General features: G+C 43.0%; 1 protein-coding gene across 1 annotated transcript in view; it reads right to left on the bottom strand.

Moving 5' to 3' along the window:
- Positions 1–14,973, bottom strand: part of Iqch (IQ motif containing H) — a 134,910-nt gene extending 119,937 nt beyond the window's left edge. The window contains exons 1-5 of the mRNA XM_045160624.1: positions 14,880–14,973; positions 9,084–9,212; positions 5,795–5,798; positions 2,870–3,020; positions 1,877–1,915 (exon numbers count right to left, since the gene is read on the bottom strand). Of these exons, the coding sequence (XP_045016559.1) occupies positions 1,877–1,915; positions 2,870–3,020; positions 5,795–5,798; positions 9,084–9,212; positions 14,880–14,955 (399 nt within the window). The 5' untranslated portion in view covers positions 14,956–14,973. The remainder of the gene's footprint in view (positions 1–1,876; positions 1,916–2,869; positions 3,021–5,794; positions 5,799–9,083; positions 9,213–14,879) is intronic.
- Positions 14,974–16,755: the final 1,782 nt, after the last annotated feature.

The raw sequence follows: 16,755 nt of genomic DNA, 5'->3' as shown, positions 1-16,755 counted from the left end.
CATTATGTTTGTTTGCAGTGGCTAGAGGCCCTGGCATGCCCATTCTCTCTGTATGTCTGTCTTCTATCTCTCTCTCTGCTTGCAAATAAATAAATATTTTGTAATTTTTTATGAAAGAGAGAGAGAGAATGGGCACACCTGGGCCTCCAACCACTGCAAGCAAACTCCAGATGCGTGCACTACCTTGTATGCATGTGAATCCTTGTACATTTGCATCACCTTGTGTGCCTGGCTTATGTGGGATCTGGAAAGTTGAACATGGGTCCTTAGGCTTCGCAAGCAAGCACCTTAACTGTTAAGCCATCTCTCTAGCCTTAAATAAATATTTTTTTTTTATAAAGCTTAAGTTAAAGGGAAATTTCTAGTGAGAGGGAGGGAGAGAATGCCTCGAGCTTACTTTGAAATTCATATATTCGGATCACAGAACTCTAACTCTTCACAAAGCAAGACCTACTCTATCTCCAAGCCTTGAAACAAGACAGGGAAGGTTACTGTATGGTTCTGGAGCACAGAGTGAACTCCTCCTTACACAGATAAGTGGAGACGGGACCTAACAGGGTAGTGATGGGTTCACAGTTGCACATGCTGCCTGATTGAAACAGTGCAGCTGACTTATCCACAAAATACTGGGTTTCCTACTGAGAAGATCACAAGAATACACTGGAAAAATACTAACAAATTACCCAACACAAAGATGACTAAGAAGTCAGGTGTACTAGCACCTGCCTATCATCCCAGCACCTAGAAGATGGCCTTAAAAACAGGCTGATATGGGCTGGAGAGATGGCTTAGCAGTTAAGCGCTTGCCTGTGAAGCCTAAGGACCCCGGTTCGAGGCTCGGTTCCCCAGGTCCCACGTTAGCCAGATGCACAAGGGGGCGCACGCGTCTGGAGTTCGTTTGCAGTGGCTGGAAGCCCTGGCGCGCCCATTCTCTCTCTCTCCCTCTGTCTGTCTTTCTCTCTGTGTCTGTCACTCTCAAATAAATAAATAAAAAATGAACAAAAAATATTAAAAAAAAAACAGGCTGATAAATTCTGATAACAGTACTTTATGTCCAAAGCATCCTCACACCTATTCTTTTCCCTGCCCTTGAGGTCACCTGATGAGAAAAGAGGCATCACCCCCACTTCTCAGAGGAGGACAGGGAGGAACAGGGAATTTAAGTGACTTGTCAAACGTAGCTAGTCTACTTTTCAGTGGAGAACTCCGCATATTCCTCTTTCAGGCTCAGGGATTTAACTACTATAGAACTGTAGCCCTGTAGAACATTCTTGCTGGAATGTTCCTTCCATGTTATGGGGATGGTTTCATTTTTCCCACTTTGTGTTGCCTTAGCTGTGGTCAGCTTAACTCTGCATCCCATATCCTCGGTCACCACATCACAGTACAACTATGTGCACGTGTGTGTGTGTGTGTGTGTGTGTGCGCGCATGTGTGTATGTGAATTTGCATGTGTGTGTGTAAGCATGTACATGTGCCCAGATGTAAGTACACACTGAGAGACTGCTGAATTCATCTTTAAAACATCTTATTGTCTTTTACATATCCTCATTTTAAAATGTTGAGGTAAAATGGTAAAAACATTTGAAGGTAAAGACATGTGATTCAGCCAGATTTTGAGGTTGTTTCATAGTTTGTTTCCTCTGAAGACTGAGAAGTGACTTCAGTCCTGAGAGGGCAAAGAAAGGTTTTCACTTTAAATGAACCATTCGTTTGTTTTTAAACATGATCTAATTTCTTTTATAAAGGAAGTGCAAAAGAACTTCTGTTGCCATCTCCAGCTGTCAGCCAGCCTCCCACGCTTCTGCCCTGCAGCAAAGGGAAGGGACACCAGGTGACAGATCCCAAATTTCAACTAGTCACACAAATTACAGACCTTCTTCTCAAGATATCCTCTTGACCTTCTGCTTTTTCCCTACAATGAAGAGTGAGACACAGTTTCAATCAAAATGACTCTCATGGGTAATTTTACAAAGCAAATAGAAGGCTCAGAGCCCCGCCCCACCCCACCCCATTTGTCCTCTTCCCCTGCTGGACCATCCTATTCCCTCTCCCACGTGGGCAGGAGCTAATAGTCAGGACTTTCCTGCTCCCAGGCATCCATGGTCTGCTTGCAAAGCCCAGGTGGCTCTGAGGACAGAAATGGACAGAGTGGATATGTGCACAGAGCTGCAGCAACGCTGGCAGGGACACAGAAGTAACTGTACAGAGTGGCTTTGCGTGGCGCCACTGCCCAGTACTGGCGCCTGATGGGAGGGAGGTCTGCACAGGCTCGGACGTGAGCCTGGGCTCCTCGGTCTTTCTCTTCAGCTTGAGCTTCCACTCTCTGTTCCCATTCCACACGGTGAATGGATAATTACATTTACCACTGAAGAGTCAGCTCAGAGACGTTGGACCCATCTGGGGCCACAGCCTTCAGGGAAAGCTCTGTGCAGGCAGACGGGAAATCACAGCCAAGGCTAATTAGCATTTGGAAAGTGTCGTCATTTCTTTAAAATGTTGAGGTAAACTGCTCACTGGCTAAAACTTCACTATGATACCTGTACTACCTGTCGATCTGTTCTCTATAAATCTGTGGGGCCTGAGCACTCACTCACACAGGGTGAGAACGGAAACAGGTGCCCAGGCCTGTTCACATTATGCACATTAGCCCGTGGCCTTCTTACAGCCTGTTAAACAGCTGAATTTGAAACAATAATGGTGCGGGCCAAGCACCTGCCTGAAGGCCTGTCTGTCTTGGGATTTGGCCATTTACATTGATTTCTTTACTCTCATTTTTCATGAAACACAAATATTTGCTATGGCAACAGGGGTGACACGTGATCTGCTGCTACATGAACAGCCCAGAGAGCTCTAAAGGGGAAAGAACCCACATGGAAAATCTCTTGAGGAAGAGGTAAATCTGGGTGTTAAAAGGTGGAGGTCTGCAGGGAGCAGGTAGCCGCCGACTCTGGCGCACAGCAAGATTCATCTGCGCGGTGCCACTCTCCAGCTTCCCTCTCTGCTTTTCACGAGAGCAGCTGAAAGCATGACCACACTGGGTGGGCCAGAAAAAGATACTGCCAGCTGTCTCCTTTCCATGGTGAAAAGTTTCAAGTATCACGCGTCTGTCGGTGGCCCATAAGCATATGAAAGCAAGAAGCCTGGCATGTTTAAACTGGGGACATCTTCTGGAGGTTGGATGACATTGTACTGTAAGGTGCTAATGTGAAAGGACACAGAAAGTCCTCTGCCACAGTAAGGTTTTCTGTGTGAAACTGGACGTCTTGCCTTTCTAGCCTGTGCTTAAAGACAAATGGCCATGGTATCCTGTACAAGACAGATTTGGACGTAAGGCAATAGTTACTGTATCCCAGACTTCAGAATCTCTGACCAACTAGTGTTATAGGCAGACTCAGTGTGGGAGTTTGAATAGATGGCCCCCAATATATTCGGTGTTTTATTAGTTTGTAGTTTGGCTTCACAGCCACCTGGCTGCAGAAGGTGTCACTGGATGGATCTTAAGGTCTGGTGGTGGGTTTGAAATTCCAATCTAAAGATATGCAAAGTGCTTAGTTCCCCCTTGAGTTTCTAAAGTGTGCTGTGTGGCTTTTGGCTTTGGGCGTGTGGCTATTTCTCTCTCTGCTTGGACCTGTGAAGGCAGGCCAGCTTCTGGCATTATGAAACTTCCCCTGGAGCTGTAAGCTTCAATAAATATCCCTTCCTCCATAACTGTGCCCGGTCTGGAAGTGCATCTCGGTGAACCTGAAGCTGTCTGCTACACGAAGTCATCTGGCTAATCTCCCAACAATGCACCAAGACTGGATATGTTAGACCCTACTGACAGTGGGCCGGGGTGGAGTTGATACGTACACTAACCCACCCAATTCAAATTAGGGGCTGTGTAGCTTACCGGTAAGTGCTGCCTAGTGTGAGACAGGCCCTGGGTCTGATACTGCTACTATTGCAAATAATAATAATTAATAACAACCATCTCCAGAAGCAATTCAAATATTACTAAGTCAGTATGAAAAGTGTAATCCTACAGTATGTGGATACTGCCCAAAGTGTCACAAACAATGTTGTATGTCAGCAATTTTCTTTCTGTAATTAGAAATATGAGTACCTTTGACTTTGGTTTCTTTTGAGATTCCATTTCTTCTAGAATGGGTGGTGGTGGCTGTGGTGGTTTCTTAGCTGTTTCAAAGAGGGCTGTGGACAGAGGTGGGGCACAGTTACCTTTTCCAGAAAGAAGAGGCTGAGGCATTGCATGGACGCTGTCTGAGCTGTGCCTTGAGAGTCACATGGCTCTGTCACCCGCTGCCTGCTCAGTGTCCCTCTTTGTCATATCCCTTCAGTAAAACCTGTGTGAACACTGACTTCCAAGCCAAATGTAAGGTATGGTGACCGCTTTGTCCGAGTCAACTTAACTTAGGCAAAGTGCTGAGATGACAAGGCAGGTTGACAGAGCAGGAAACTGAGTCATGCTTGCCTTATGAAATGTTTTTAAGACCCCTTTATGTAGCCAGGACTCTCATGTTTGTTTGCAAGGTAATATGGTTTCATAGGATGGGCTATTTCATTACATACTATTTAAAAGATGATTAAAAATTGAAATGACTTGGGGTAACTGATACAAGTGAATAACATCATAAATATTCCTTTTGAAATCAATTAAATTTATAAGCAACAACTTTGGGAGAATATACTGAGCCGGGGCCAGATGAAGGGTTCTTCTATCACAATGCCCCTGGTGCCTGGCAGCTCTCTGCTGACAGCCCAAGCCTGGCTTCTCAGGGGGAGAAATCCTCCCATTACTCTTTCCAAGACAGAGACAAGTCTTCCTTTAGATGGTCAATTGAGTGAAAAGAAGTTAGGCCTATTCCATCTCAGCTCCTTCAGCCTCACCCTGTCCTGTCCATTCTAGAACACGCCTTCGAATGGGCTGACAGACATGGGCCTCAGCACTCTGGTCAAGGGCATCAGCATGTCATTTACAATCTCACTTTGAGGACTTGGTTTTGGCTGCCTCAAGTGGGCTACAAGGAGTATTTCCAGGCTTCCCTTTCAAAGTAGCTAGAACTGCAGGCTGTGGAAACTTGCTGCATCCAGCTGGCTGGATAGATGGATAGGTGGACAGACAGACAGATAGATTCTGATTGTGACAATATCCATAGTATATGATTGTATTACAGTGTGTTACTATTGGGGGAAACCATGTAAGGAGTATGAGTTCTCTCTGTATTATTTCTTGTGGATACACGTGAATCTATAATTATGTTAACATTAAAAGTTTAAAGAACACACTTAAAAGACTTGATATTTTGTAGTCTCTAAGTACCATTTAAACTGAAATCTGGAAATGTGGCTACAATGTGGCTACTTCTGTGTTTCACACAGCTGGGTGGAAGCTCTTGTATAAAAGATTAAGCATCATAAAATTGATCATAAATATTAAAACTCAGGGGCAGGAGAGATGGTTTAGCAGTTATGACACCACTTGCCTGCAAGGTCTAATGACCAGGGTTTGATTCCCCAGAACCCATGTAAACCTTATACACAAGGTGGCGCATGCATCTGAAGTTTGTTTGAAGTGGCTAGAGGTCCTGGTGTGCCCATCCTCTCTCTCTCTTTCTGTCTTTCAAATCAATAAATAAAATATAAAAATTTAAAATACAAATTTCTACACAAAAATAAAATAAAAAGACACCAGGAAAAGAAAGTGAAATGTCAAGCAAGGGAGTAAACAATATTATTCATAAAACACATAATTGATAAAAGATTTGTGCTCAGGATATATTCATAATTTCCATACATCACTAAAAACAGAAAGACAAAGCAATATAAAGCATCTAAAACCCTAAATCACCTCATGAAAGAGGCTGTTCATATGACTGATTCCTATATCAGAAAACGTTCTCAACTTTAGTGCTCATCAGGGAGATGAAACAAAGTCCAGAGAGAGACGGCACAGCAGACTCTTCAGGAGGGCTGGGAGGTAAAATTTGAAGTACCAGCTGGTCACAAAGATGGCTATTCTGAACTACTCAGATGCCACTAGGAAGATAAACCAGTACAACCACTCCAGAAAACTGTTTAGCCATATCTTTTCTTTTTTAATTTTTTTAGAGGCAGGGTCTCACTCTGGCCCAGGCTGACCTGGAATTCACTGTGTAGTTCCAGGATGACCTCGAACTCACAGTGATCCTCCTACCTCTGCCTCCCTCCCGAGTGCTGAGATTAATTTTTATTTATTTATTTGAAAGAGAGAAAGAAGGAGAGAGAGAATAGGTGCTCCAGGGCCTCTAGCCATTGCACATGTGCCACCTAGTGCATCTGGCTAACGTGGGTCCTGGGGAATCGAACCTGGGTCCTTTGGCTTTGCAGGCAAACACCTTAACTGCTAAGCCATCCCTCCAGCTCTAGCCATATCTTTTAAGTCTGAGCATAATATTCCCTGCAACTCAGCAATCCTACCCTTGGATATGTATCCTGCATTAGAAGGCAAGCACAGAGTTGGAGAGGTAGCCTAGTGGTGGAGTGCTTGCCTAATACATGTAAAGGCCCAAGGTTTGAGCCTCAGCAGAAATGTTCATAGTAGGGCTGTGCTTTGTAGCCATATAGTATAAGCCATAGACTGAAGTTTCCATGAGCTCTACAATGGACACAGAAGTCAGGGCACCTTCACACGTCTGCATTAATATACTCGTGTACATGTATCCTCCGTACCTCTCCTGCTGCCGTCCATCAGAACCTCCTAATGGCTGCATGTCCACAATATGACTTCAATGTTTGCTTCTCTCCACTGCTCTCATCTGCCTCAGATCCTCTACGTTTTTACACACCTGGTTTATGGCAAGAGACTTTTTTTTTTTTTTTTTTTTGCATAGCGAGTGTGTATGTATATATAAGTGGGTACACATGTGTGTGGAGGCCAGCAGTTGTTCCTCGGGACGAGCCATCTCTCTCATTGGCCTAGAGCTCACCAGGCAGGCTAGACTGGCTGGCCAGCCGCTCTAGGGTCCTCCTGGTTCTGCCTGTCCACTGTTGCAGTGGCAGCCATGTGCTGACGGGGTGCCTGGCATTTTTCTGTGAGTTCTGGGATCTGACTGGGGTCCCCTGCTTGTGAGGCAAGCACTGTACCCAGACAGCCCTCTCCCCAGCCCCTGTAACAGCCTTTTAAGTGGTCTTCTTGCTTCTCCTCATGCCTCCCTAGGGAGCATTACCAGCAAGGTAGTCAGAACGGTATTGAGACGAGAGTCAGATCACCTTGTTCTCCTGCTTCGGCCTTTGTGTGTGTGTGTGTGTATGTGGTGTGGGGGTTTCTCATTGTAAGTAGCATTAAAACCAACTCATTACCATGGTTTAGGGGTTGCTCTGCTGGCTCTGGGGCAGTCTAAAATGTCCCGTCAAGAAAGATTTGTAACATACAACGAGTGACTGAAACAAGACTTTCTTTTTCTCTCACACATACAGTCCAAAGGAAGGTGGGTTGATCGGGTTGATCGGCTAGGCAGCTCTGGCAGTCTCAATGTGGCGTCCAGCTCATGGTCACATCTTCATCCCAGCTACGCACAGGGAAGACAGGAAAGTCGGAGGACTTTCTCTTAAGGACATAGCCAGAACTTTCCCTCTCTGTTTTTGTTTACATCCTCAGAATCTGGTCAAATGGCACACCTGGCTGCAGGGAACCCTGAGAAATGTCAGTGCAGCTTAACTGTTCCCACCACAGCAGCAGCCTTAAGTGGGAAGGGCGATGTACTGAGGAGAGGGCATAGTGTCTGCGCCCCTCTTCCCCAGCCTGCTTGTCCCTGCCCGCTCTCACTCACAGCCCGACCTTCGGGCAGGGCTCATCCTCAGGGACTTTGTCCCTGTCCAGGGTTGTATCTGGAGCGCATCTCCTTCGATGTGTAAATGATTGGCTCTTTCTGGTTTGGATCTCAGCTCAGCCCTCATTCCTCTTCTGAGAAACATTCCTGGGGCTAGCCCCTATTATTTTATTTCTGGTGCCTGCCTTTAGCTACAATCTTTTTTAAAAAGAATTTTATTTATTTATTTTAGAGGGGCCCAGAGTGAGGCACAGAGAGAGAGACAGAGAGAATGGGCCCGCCACTGCAAATAAACTCCAGATGCATGAGCCACCATGTGCATCTGGCTTACATGGGTTATAGGAAATCGAACCTGGGTCCTTAGGCTTCACAGGCAAATGCTATAACCACTTAGCAATCTCTCTAGCCCCAATCTTTCAAAAATATTTTATTTATTTTTATTCATTTGAAACAGAGAGAGAACTGAGAATGGGCACACCAGGGCTTCTAGCCACTGCAAATGAACTCCAGATGCATGTGGTATCTTGTATATCTGGCTTAAGTAGGTACTGGGGAATCAAACCCAGGTCCTTAGGCTTTGCAGACAAGTGCCTTAACCAATGAACAATGTAGCCAGCCCCCGTTAGCTACAATCTTCACTGCTTGCCTGCTGTGGCCTCTGTCTCCCACTAGAACCAAAGCACCATGCAGAAATAATTCCTGATTGACCTGGATTGGCTCCTGGTGCCTAAATGCTAACTTGAATAAGAAAACATCTAACAAGATTTGTCAAACAAATAAATTAATTTAACCCAAACCCCTCCTTTTATACCAGGGACAGTTGAGGTCCAGAGGAAGTAAGTGGCTTCTCTGAGGTTCTGGAAAGAGTCAGCTGGTTCCCAGGCAGGTGCTTTTCCATAGCAACCCATTTCAAACCCCCTCTTTGAAATGGCCTTTTGTTATCTCAGCCCTTGGCCATCATTCCTCTGAACTCCTTTAGCATGAGAGTGAAGCTCCCAGTTGGTATTTATTCTATGCTACTTTAAATTTTTATTAGATCTGTCCTGTTTCCCCAGCCACATTGCAAGCTCTCTTGAAAACACTAACCTGCTAACACACAGAGTGCAGGCTCTCCACAGACAGCCAAAGTTACTTTATTCCCTGAAGTAAAACTCAGGTTGTTGGCAGCGTTCACTTTGTCCTATGATTGAGCCTGAGAGTTGGCTACTGGAAGGCTAGATGTGGAAGGCAGTATCCGGGCAACCTCGGCTATGTGCACAAGCAGGGGTGGCTTACCTGTAGGTGGAATCCTCCGTGGTTCATCGAAGCTATGTAAAGGAATTGCTTTGGGCTTAATGGGTGGGTTCTGGAAGGTGATCCTTGCTGTTGGGGGAATCAGCCCTCGTTCTATCATACTTAAAATCCCTGAAAGGAAGGTTTACAGATAAAAGTTTAAGAAATTCCACAAAGTCTGAGCTCTATAAATTTTATAAGGGTAACTTAACACGACTCATCATCTTATTTGTAAGGTATGTTCTGGTGCCTTAATCCTTTGCATGAAAAATGGCTACAGTACATGTTCATTTACCCTTAATATTATAACCCAAGGAAAAATCCAATTTCCAATAGTGGTAATATGAAATAAAATTGCACGAAGGTAATCTCATTTTAAGGTAGAAATATAATTTCAAGGCAAACTAAAACTTCTTTATACTTATGACATTTTCAATCACTGGTAATATTGTTAACTCCTTCTCAAATTCAGGGAAATTAGGCACACGTTCTTAATAACCAAGGAGACTCTTTGTTCTGAAAGAAAGAAGATTTGTGTGCTAGAAACCTTGCCCATGTCATACTTTGTCAAAGAAGGAAGGGATTTATTTCAGGCTCACAGATCCAGGGGAGGTTCCATTGGTGGCAGAAGAAGCTGCCCCTCCTTCACAGATCTGAGCAGAGACGCCACCACACAGCCAGCAGCACCAACAAGAGCAAAACCAGCGGCCAAACAGCAGGGACCCAGGCAGAGCTCATACTGCTCTGAAGACCTTTAGAAGTTTAAAATCAGATCTACCCCCAAGATGTACACACCTTTGGGCTGGACCCCATGATCCATCCCCTGTCTCCCACACATACACACCTCTTTGAGCCAGACAGCTGGAAATCTAAGTTATAAGCTTTAATAGAACTCCTGAGTCTAGGCCGGGTGTGGTGGCGCATGCCTTTTATCCCAGCACTCGGGAGGCAGAGGTAGGAGGATTGTCATGAGTTTGAGGCCACTCTGAGACTACATAGTGAATTCCAGGTCAGTCTGGACTAGAGCAAGACCCTACCTTGAAAGACAAAAAACAACAAAAAAAAACAACTTCCTGAGTCTTTTGGGGACAAAATTCAAACTATCACAAGAAGTATTTACCTTTAGATATCTCTCAAACTCCAGAAATTATGAGTGCCAACCAGATTAGTTGTGTGTAACAGGGCAACTAATTCACAAAATTTCTAGAGCTCATACTGTGCCATCAACGAGCAGTGGCCAAGTCTTTTTAAAGAGTAAGACATGCTGTTAAATGAGTGAGCAAATGAATAAATAAGTGAATACTTAAACAAGCCCACTGCTGGGGGCAGAACTTTGATTAAGGTGCATCTCTGCATTTTGGGGGGACAATGTGCAATAGACCTTGGCTAGGGCTTCAGCTTTCTATTGTTTTCTTACACGATACAAAGAAGAGAACTTTGGATTTCAGCATTTCCTGGTACACAGACCGTCACTGGCCTGAGTTGAGGAGGTCCTTCTAAGAGGGACCATAGCTGTCTGTGTCTGCCTTAGGACCTCCGTGATCATAAGATGTTGCTGTTACCAATGGTCTGCTGCTAGAGCAGGTCAGAAGAATGGGGATGGAGAGCGGAAGGCCACTTCTGTAAAACAATTACTCCAGAAAGAACTCTCAGATCCACCTACAGCAGAATTATTTGAGTCAGAGAAGAATGTAGGGTACCCTCCTCTGTCATCCTTTCCACTTTCCTTCAGATGGAGTCTCACTGCACCTAGAGCTGTTGTTTTTAGTCCAGCTGGCTGACCAGCATGTCCCAGTGATTCTCTTGTCTCTGCCCTTAGGACTAGTGTTACAGGTGTGTGTGGCCATGCCTGGATTTTTATGTGGGTTCTGCGGATCCGACTGGGGTCCTTGTGCTCAGGAGACAAGCACTCCTGAGCCATCTTCCCAGCCCCTTGGTTGGTACTCTTTACATTTAAGAAGTACAGATCCACAATAGGGCTTTCAAACCCTCTGAAAATAGTATCTCAGATTTTAATTGTTATAACACTATGGTCCAACTCTGCATTTTAAAAATATTAAGATTCTTTGTCATCACTAAAAACATCAAATCCTTTGCCTAAGAACTGTGCCTCTTTTTCAGGCATGAAAATGGCTCTTAATAACTTAAAACACTTGTATTTTGAGAGTCAGTTGCATTCTCTGAGAATTCTGAAGAATATAAACATGGCTTAAATCCTAACCCTAGTTAACTTTAGACAGTTATAGACATGGTCATTCACTTCTGGAAGGGAAAAATTCATTGAGATGTTGAGAACTCTGGAGATTAATTGGTTCTATAGGGCTGGCTCTACACCTTGGCTTTGGATTTCCAGGTCTATAAAAGTTGAGGCTAGTATGTGGAAATATGCTCGCAATGTGAGTAATTCCTTACTACATACCTGCAACTAAATTCTGCCACATGGAAGAAAGGGGTTGCATATCCATTCGCAAATTTATTTCAGTATTTTAAAAAATTTATTTATTTATTTATTTGACAGAAAGAGTGAGAGAAAGGTAGAGAGAGAGAGAGAGAGAGAGAGAGAGAGAATGGGTACAGCAGGGCCTCCAACCACTGCAAGTGAACTCCAGACTCATGCGCCCCCTTGTGCATCTGGCTAATGTGGACCCTGGGAAGTCAAACCTGGGTCCTTTGGCTTTGCAGGCAAACGCCTTAAGTGCTAGGCCATCCCTCCAGCCCTATTTCAGTATTTTTGATTTGTAAATGTGTTCTTACTTGGGTTCTCCTTTGAATGGATTATAGCATCTTACTGGCTCCCTCATTTCATTAATGAGCTAAATACAGCCTTGATATGTGTTCATTTTATATTTGTATAAGAATCATGACTTACAGCAGTTTGGAGGACTGGCCAACAGTCACCTGAAATCAGCAAGCAGCTTTCCCCTGGTTCCCACTGGTGAGCTCAGAGTGACAACAGAACTTGGTTCACACTTGTTTTCCTTGGTTTAATTCTTAATTTACCTTCTTTTCTGGATGATTTACAGATGACAGATTATTTCATGTTGGTAGCTGCAAGGATGCGGAATTTGGTGATCTTGGTGAGAGACTTGAAGGTAAGGGACTTTGTCTTGCTAGGTGGCAGACAGCATAGAATATAGCTTGTTCTATTTGTCTATTTTGAGATTGCATCAACTGGGAATTTATGATGTCTATACTGTTAAGTTTTTGTGTTTTGTGTTTGCTTTTCCTTCACAGATAATATTTAGAAGGGTGGGTAATATTGTAGAATTAAGGGTGCACACACTGTCTGTATCCATATGTCCATGTATCCGTAATGAGGAGAGCCTGTTGTCTCTCATTATACATGTGGAATGGTTTTCTATTTCTAGTTGGCATTAATTTATTAGATCACCTCCGGCAGAGGAGACAGAGATAGGAGGCTCACAAGCCCAAGGCCAGGCTAGACTACATAGCAAGTTCCAGGCAAGCTAGGGCTACATAGCAAGACCCTCGATAACCAAATAAGAACAACAACAAAACCGGCTGAATGTTTCCTGCCAGTGCAGTAAATGTCTTCTCATGCCATGACTGTAGGCAAGTTTGGGGCACAAAGAAAGTATCTTTAGGTCGTTAACACATCATCAATCTGTTTGTGTATATCTGTCTACTATAGGATAACAAATTACAGCATAGCACTATATGCATATATTAAAATTCCTTGCTGTACACCATAAATATGTACAATTGCGATGTGTCTCTTAAGAATAAAACAATTAAATTAGATCGCCAATTCTCTTAGAGGAGCTCTGTTCCATTTAGCCTGTGTAGATCAATACTTACATGAATCAGATAGAAAGTGAGAAAACTGAACTACTTTAAATATCCCCCTTTGACTCCCAAGCCAGAAACTCTTACTGATTCTTCCCTTTCTCCTATCATAGAGTAACTTGCATAGTTTTAGTAAAACTCTGCTCTTAGCTTTCAAAATCTTCCTGAAGTGGTGTATGGGGGGGGTACTCCCTGGGAAATCAAACATGTGTGATTTGTGCTGTACCCAAAATTTACTAAAATAAACCTGAAATATGACTAGTTTTTTTTTTTTAAATCATTCTTCTTTTACTAAAAGAAAATTGGGAAAATCTCTTATACAAACAAGGTCTTTCATGGAATTTCATGCTTGAGAATGATGCTTACTTCACTGAAAGGAAGATCACATCTTTGTCTTGTTGCAACTTAAAAAAATCTTATATATATATTTATTTAATTTATTTGCAAGCAGAGAGAGAGAGAGAGAGAGAGAGAGAGAGATAAAATGAATGAGAATGGGCACACCAGGGCCTCCAGCCACTGCAAATGAACTCCAGACACATGTACCACTTTGTGCATTTGTCTTTATGCGGGTACCGGGAAATCGTGTTAGGCTTTGCAGGCAAGTGCCTAAGCCACTGAGCAATCTCTCCAGCCCTTCTTGTAGCAATTTTTATGTGCTAAAGCAATGATTGAGTCATTCATTCATCCCATCTCCATCCAGAAAAAATATAAAATGATACTGAATCAAGAAATAGAAATTTTGCTACTGTTTGTTATTGTTTTATGTTTGCTACTAGAAAGTGTATATCACTAATATTTTTCATAACTAGAAAAGAAATAATTACAGTTAAGGGGAACTTAACAAATTCAGACACTTGTATGGATCCAGAGTTATCCACTGCCAGCAGACTAAAGTCCAGAGATGGAGTATACAGCAACTAAGAAGCAGAGGGGACTGTCAGGCTTGGTGGCTCACACCTGTAAGTCCCAGCATTCAGGAGGTTGAGGTAGGAGGATCACTGTGAGTTTGAGGCCAGCCTGGGCCAGAATGGGACCTTACCTCAAAAGAAAAAAAAAAAAAAAGAAAAGAAAGAAAGAAAGAAAGAAAGAAGAGGACTGTGAATCTCCAGTACCAGAAGGACCCCTTGGGATTAACTCTGGCTCCTGAATACTCTACACAAAGTGGGACAGGAATGACAAAAGACTCTCTCAGTTATATTTGAGATACAGAAGGGGATTCACTTAGGCATTCTTTAACCCTTTAACCAATTAAATTAAGCAGCAGGGAAAAGTAAAGAGAATGACATGTAATTCTTACTCATTAGTGTAGTCATAATTCATTCATTCGTTCATTCAATTCACATTTCAGCCGGGCGTGGTGGTGCACAACTTTAATCCTAGCACTTGGGCAGAGGTAGGAGGATCACCATGAGTTCGAGGCCACCCTGAGACTCCATAGTGAATTCCAGGTCAGCCTGGACCAGAGTGAGACCCTACCTTGAAAAACCAAAACACCAAAAACAATTTCATATCTACAACATGCTGGATATAGTTTTAGGCACTGTGGATACTGAACAACTTGAATTTAGACTAGTCCACACATACTTTAAGTGCTAATTATATTATCAGAAACTACTGGAAGATGATAGCTTCTAGTAATATCACATAAACATGACAATGATTTTAATACATAATAATATCAATGTCTAAGTTAATATGAAATCCATAAAATGATGTGACCATGCCCAGCTTTTTCTATGGATGCTGGGAATAGAACTCGGGTCATCATGCTTGCATAGAATCTTACCCCTGAGCCATCTCCTCAGCCCCCAGATGAACCTTCTAATTTATCAAGGAAGAATCTCAGTTTAGAGTGAAGACCTGACTTATCTGATTTCACCTAGGAAGATCGGTGGCTAGGCTAGCTTTCAAAATCAGGCATCTGACTGTACCTAAAGGTTCTTTCCTTCTCCACCCTTAAGCATGGAACATGGCTGCAGGATCACTGACCTTTGCTGGCATCCTTTTGCAGGACTGGTAAGGGAGTAAAGTAGGGACCAGTGCGGTGAGAAGATGGCAGGACCATGAGGTTGGAGACGGTGGACCCTTTTATTAACTTCTGAATCTTCTCCTAAGTGACAAAAAAATTTGTTTGTTTTCAGCTGACAATTTTGCTTTTACAATGAACCACAGTGTTCTTCTTGTAAACAATAAATATGATTATGAATAGTTTCATTAAGTTTTAATAAAGTAGCAATATCACCTCTAGTTTTATTGCTCAAGAGTACCCTGTACTGTGGTCTACTGTTAGGACTTTGTGTAATTTAAAATAGTTAATTAAATCCAATTAACGTGTGGTGATTTCCACCACGCAAAATCAGTGTAGTAGTTAATAAAGGAACTATTAAGATTTTGTTCAATTTTAATGACTACAATATAAAACAACAAAATCTTGACATAGGAGGCTTTGCATATAGACAAGGTGTATACAGGTAGATGTCCCAGGAAATAAATTATAAAGTCTTGAGGTTAAAAAAAATAAGCTGGAAGAATTTATAAAGAAATACATTGGTCACCAAGTATGATTCTTGGAGAGTTAAGGAATGGCTAAAGATACAATGTCTCAATCCCTCATAGGAGATAATTACTTTTCTTATAGTCATAAAATGCTTTTATTATAGTTATGAAATATGAATTGTTTCTGTTTAATGGTTTTTAGATTTTAAAGATTATATTCATTGCACATAAATCATATTTAATTGCATTAGCACCAGTATACTATTTTTACCTTTATTATAGGAGGTTATAGATTACCTGGGCCTCCCAGCAGGGAAAATTCCACTATCTGGTATTTATAGACCAATTTAAATTTTCAAATCATTTTCCAAACATTAATTAATTTAGGTAACTTCCGAGGGAACTAGGTAATGGTTTACTACTAAGCAGGTAAAGAAGGCAGAAAGGTTAGCCAATTTGCTTCAGGTCACACAGTATACTAAACATACACAGATCATTCAGTTTATTATTATTATTATTATTTGAGAGAGAGAGAGAGAAGGAAAGAGAAAGAGAGAGAGAATGGGTGTGCCAGGGCCTCTAGCCACTGTCAACGAAATCCAGATGCATGTGACACCTTGTGCAGCTGGCTTATGTGGGACCTGGAGAATTGAACCTGGGTCCTGAGGCTTTGCAGGCTAGTGCCTTAACCACTAAGCCATCTCTCCAGTCCTCATTCACTTTTAAAGTCAATCTAATTTTAAGTAGAGGCAGCTGTCATTGGCTTCCGTTGAACTATACCTCCCTGCTCATTAGGCCTGGAAAACTGAAGGAAGGAGAAAGGGAACACTTCTTTAAATCTGGAGGTAGAAAAGTTCCCTCCAAATGCAACATTTGTTGGCTGGGAAATCTCAGTGTGAGCAGATGGGGTGCACTCCCTGGTTGTGGGACTGAAGGGACACTAGAATGCAGCCATCATCCCATGAACATGAACTCTGATGTTCAGTAAATACGTAAGTAGGGTCAAGTTTTGTTTTGTTCTGTTGTGCGACCATGGATCAAACTCAAGGCCTGGTACATGAGAAGGGAGCTCTGTGCCACTAGACCACACCCCAGTCTGCTAGAAATAGGATGGAATAAAAAGAGCATACCACACGCGCTGGAGGGGAAGGGCAGGGACAGCCATCCCTGCCTCAGTGAGTGAGCTGTGTGACGTGACGTGGAACTCAGTGTTGTAGACAAACGCTGCCAGTTCTTTCTGGTCCTGTGCTCTCCCCACCCCTGCAGATTTGTGAAGCTTCCAGATCTCCCCCTGATCAGGGAAGCTGAGATACTCCCCCCCCCCCACCGTGCATTTTACCCCAGATATAGCATATACATGGCTGAGGAG

This window comes from Jaculus jaculus, chromosome 10, assembly GCF_020740685.1.
Source record: "Jaculus jaculus isolate mJacJac1 chromosome 10, mJacJac1.mat.Y.cur, whole genome shotgun sequence".
Classification (NCBI taxonomy): domain Eukaryota; kingdom Metazoa; phylum Chordata; class Mammalia; order Rodentia; family Dipodidae; genus Jaculus; species Jaculus jaculus.
The sequence above is the reverse complement of the archived record's forward strand: the minus strand, read 5'-3'. Positions and strand labels throughout refer to the sequence as shown.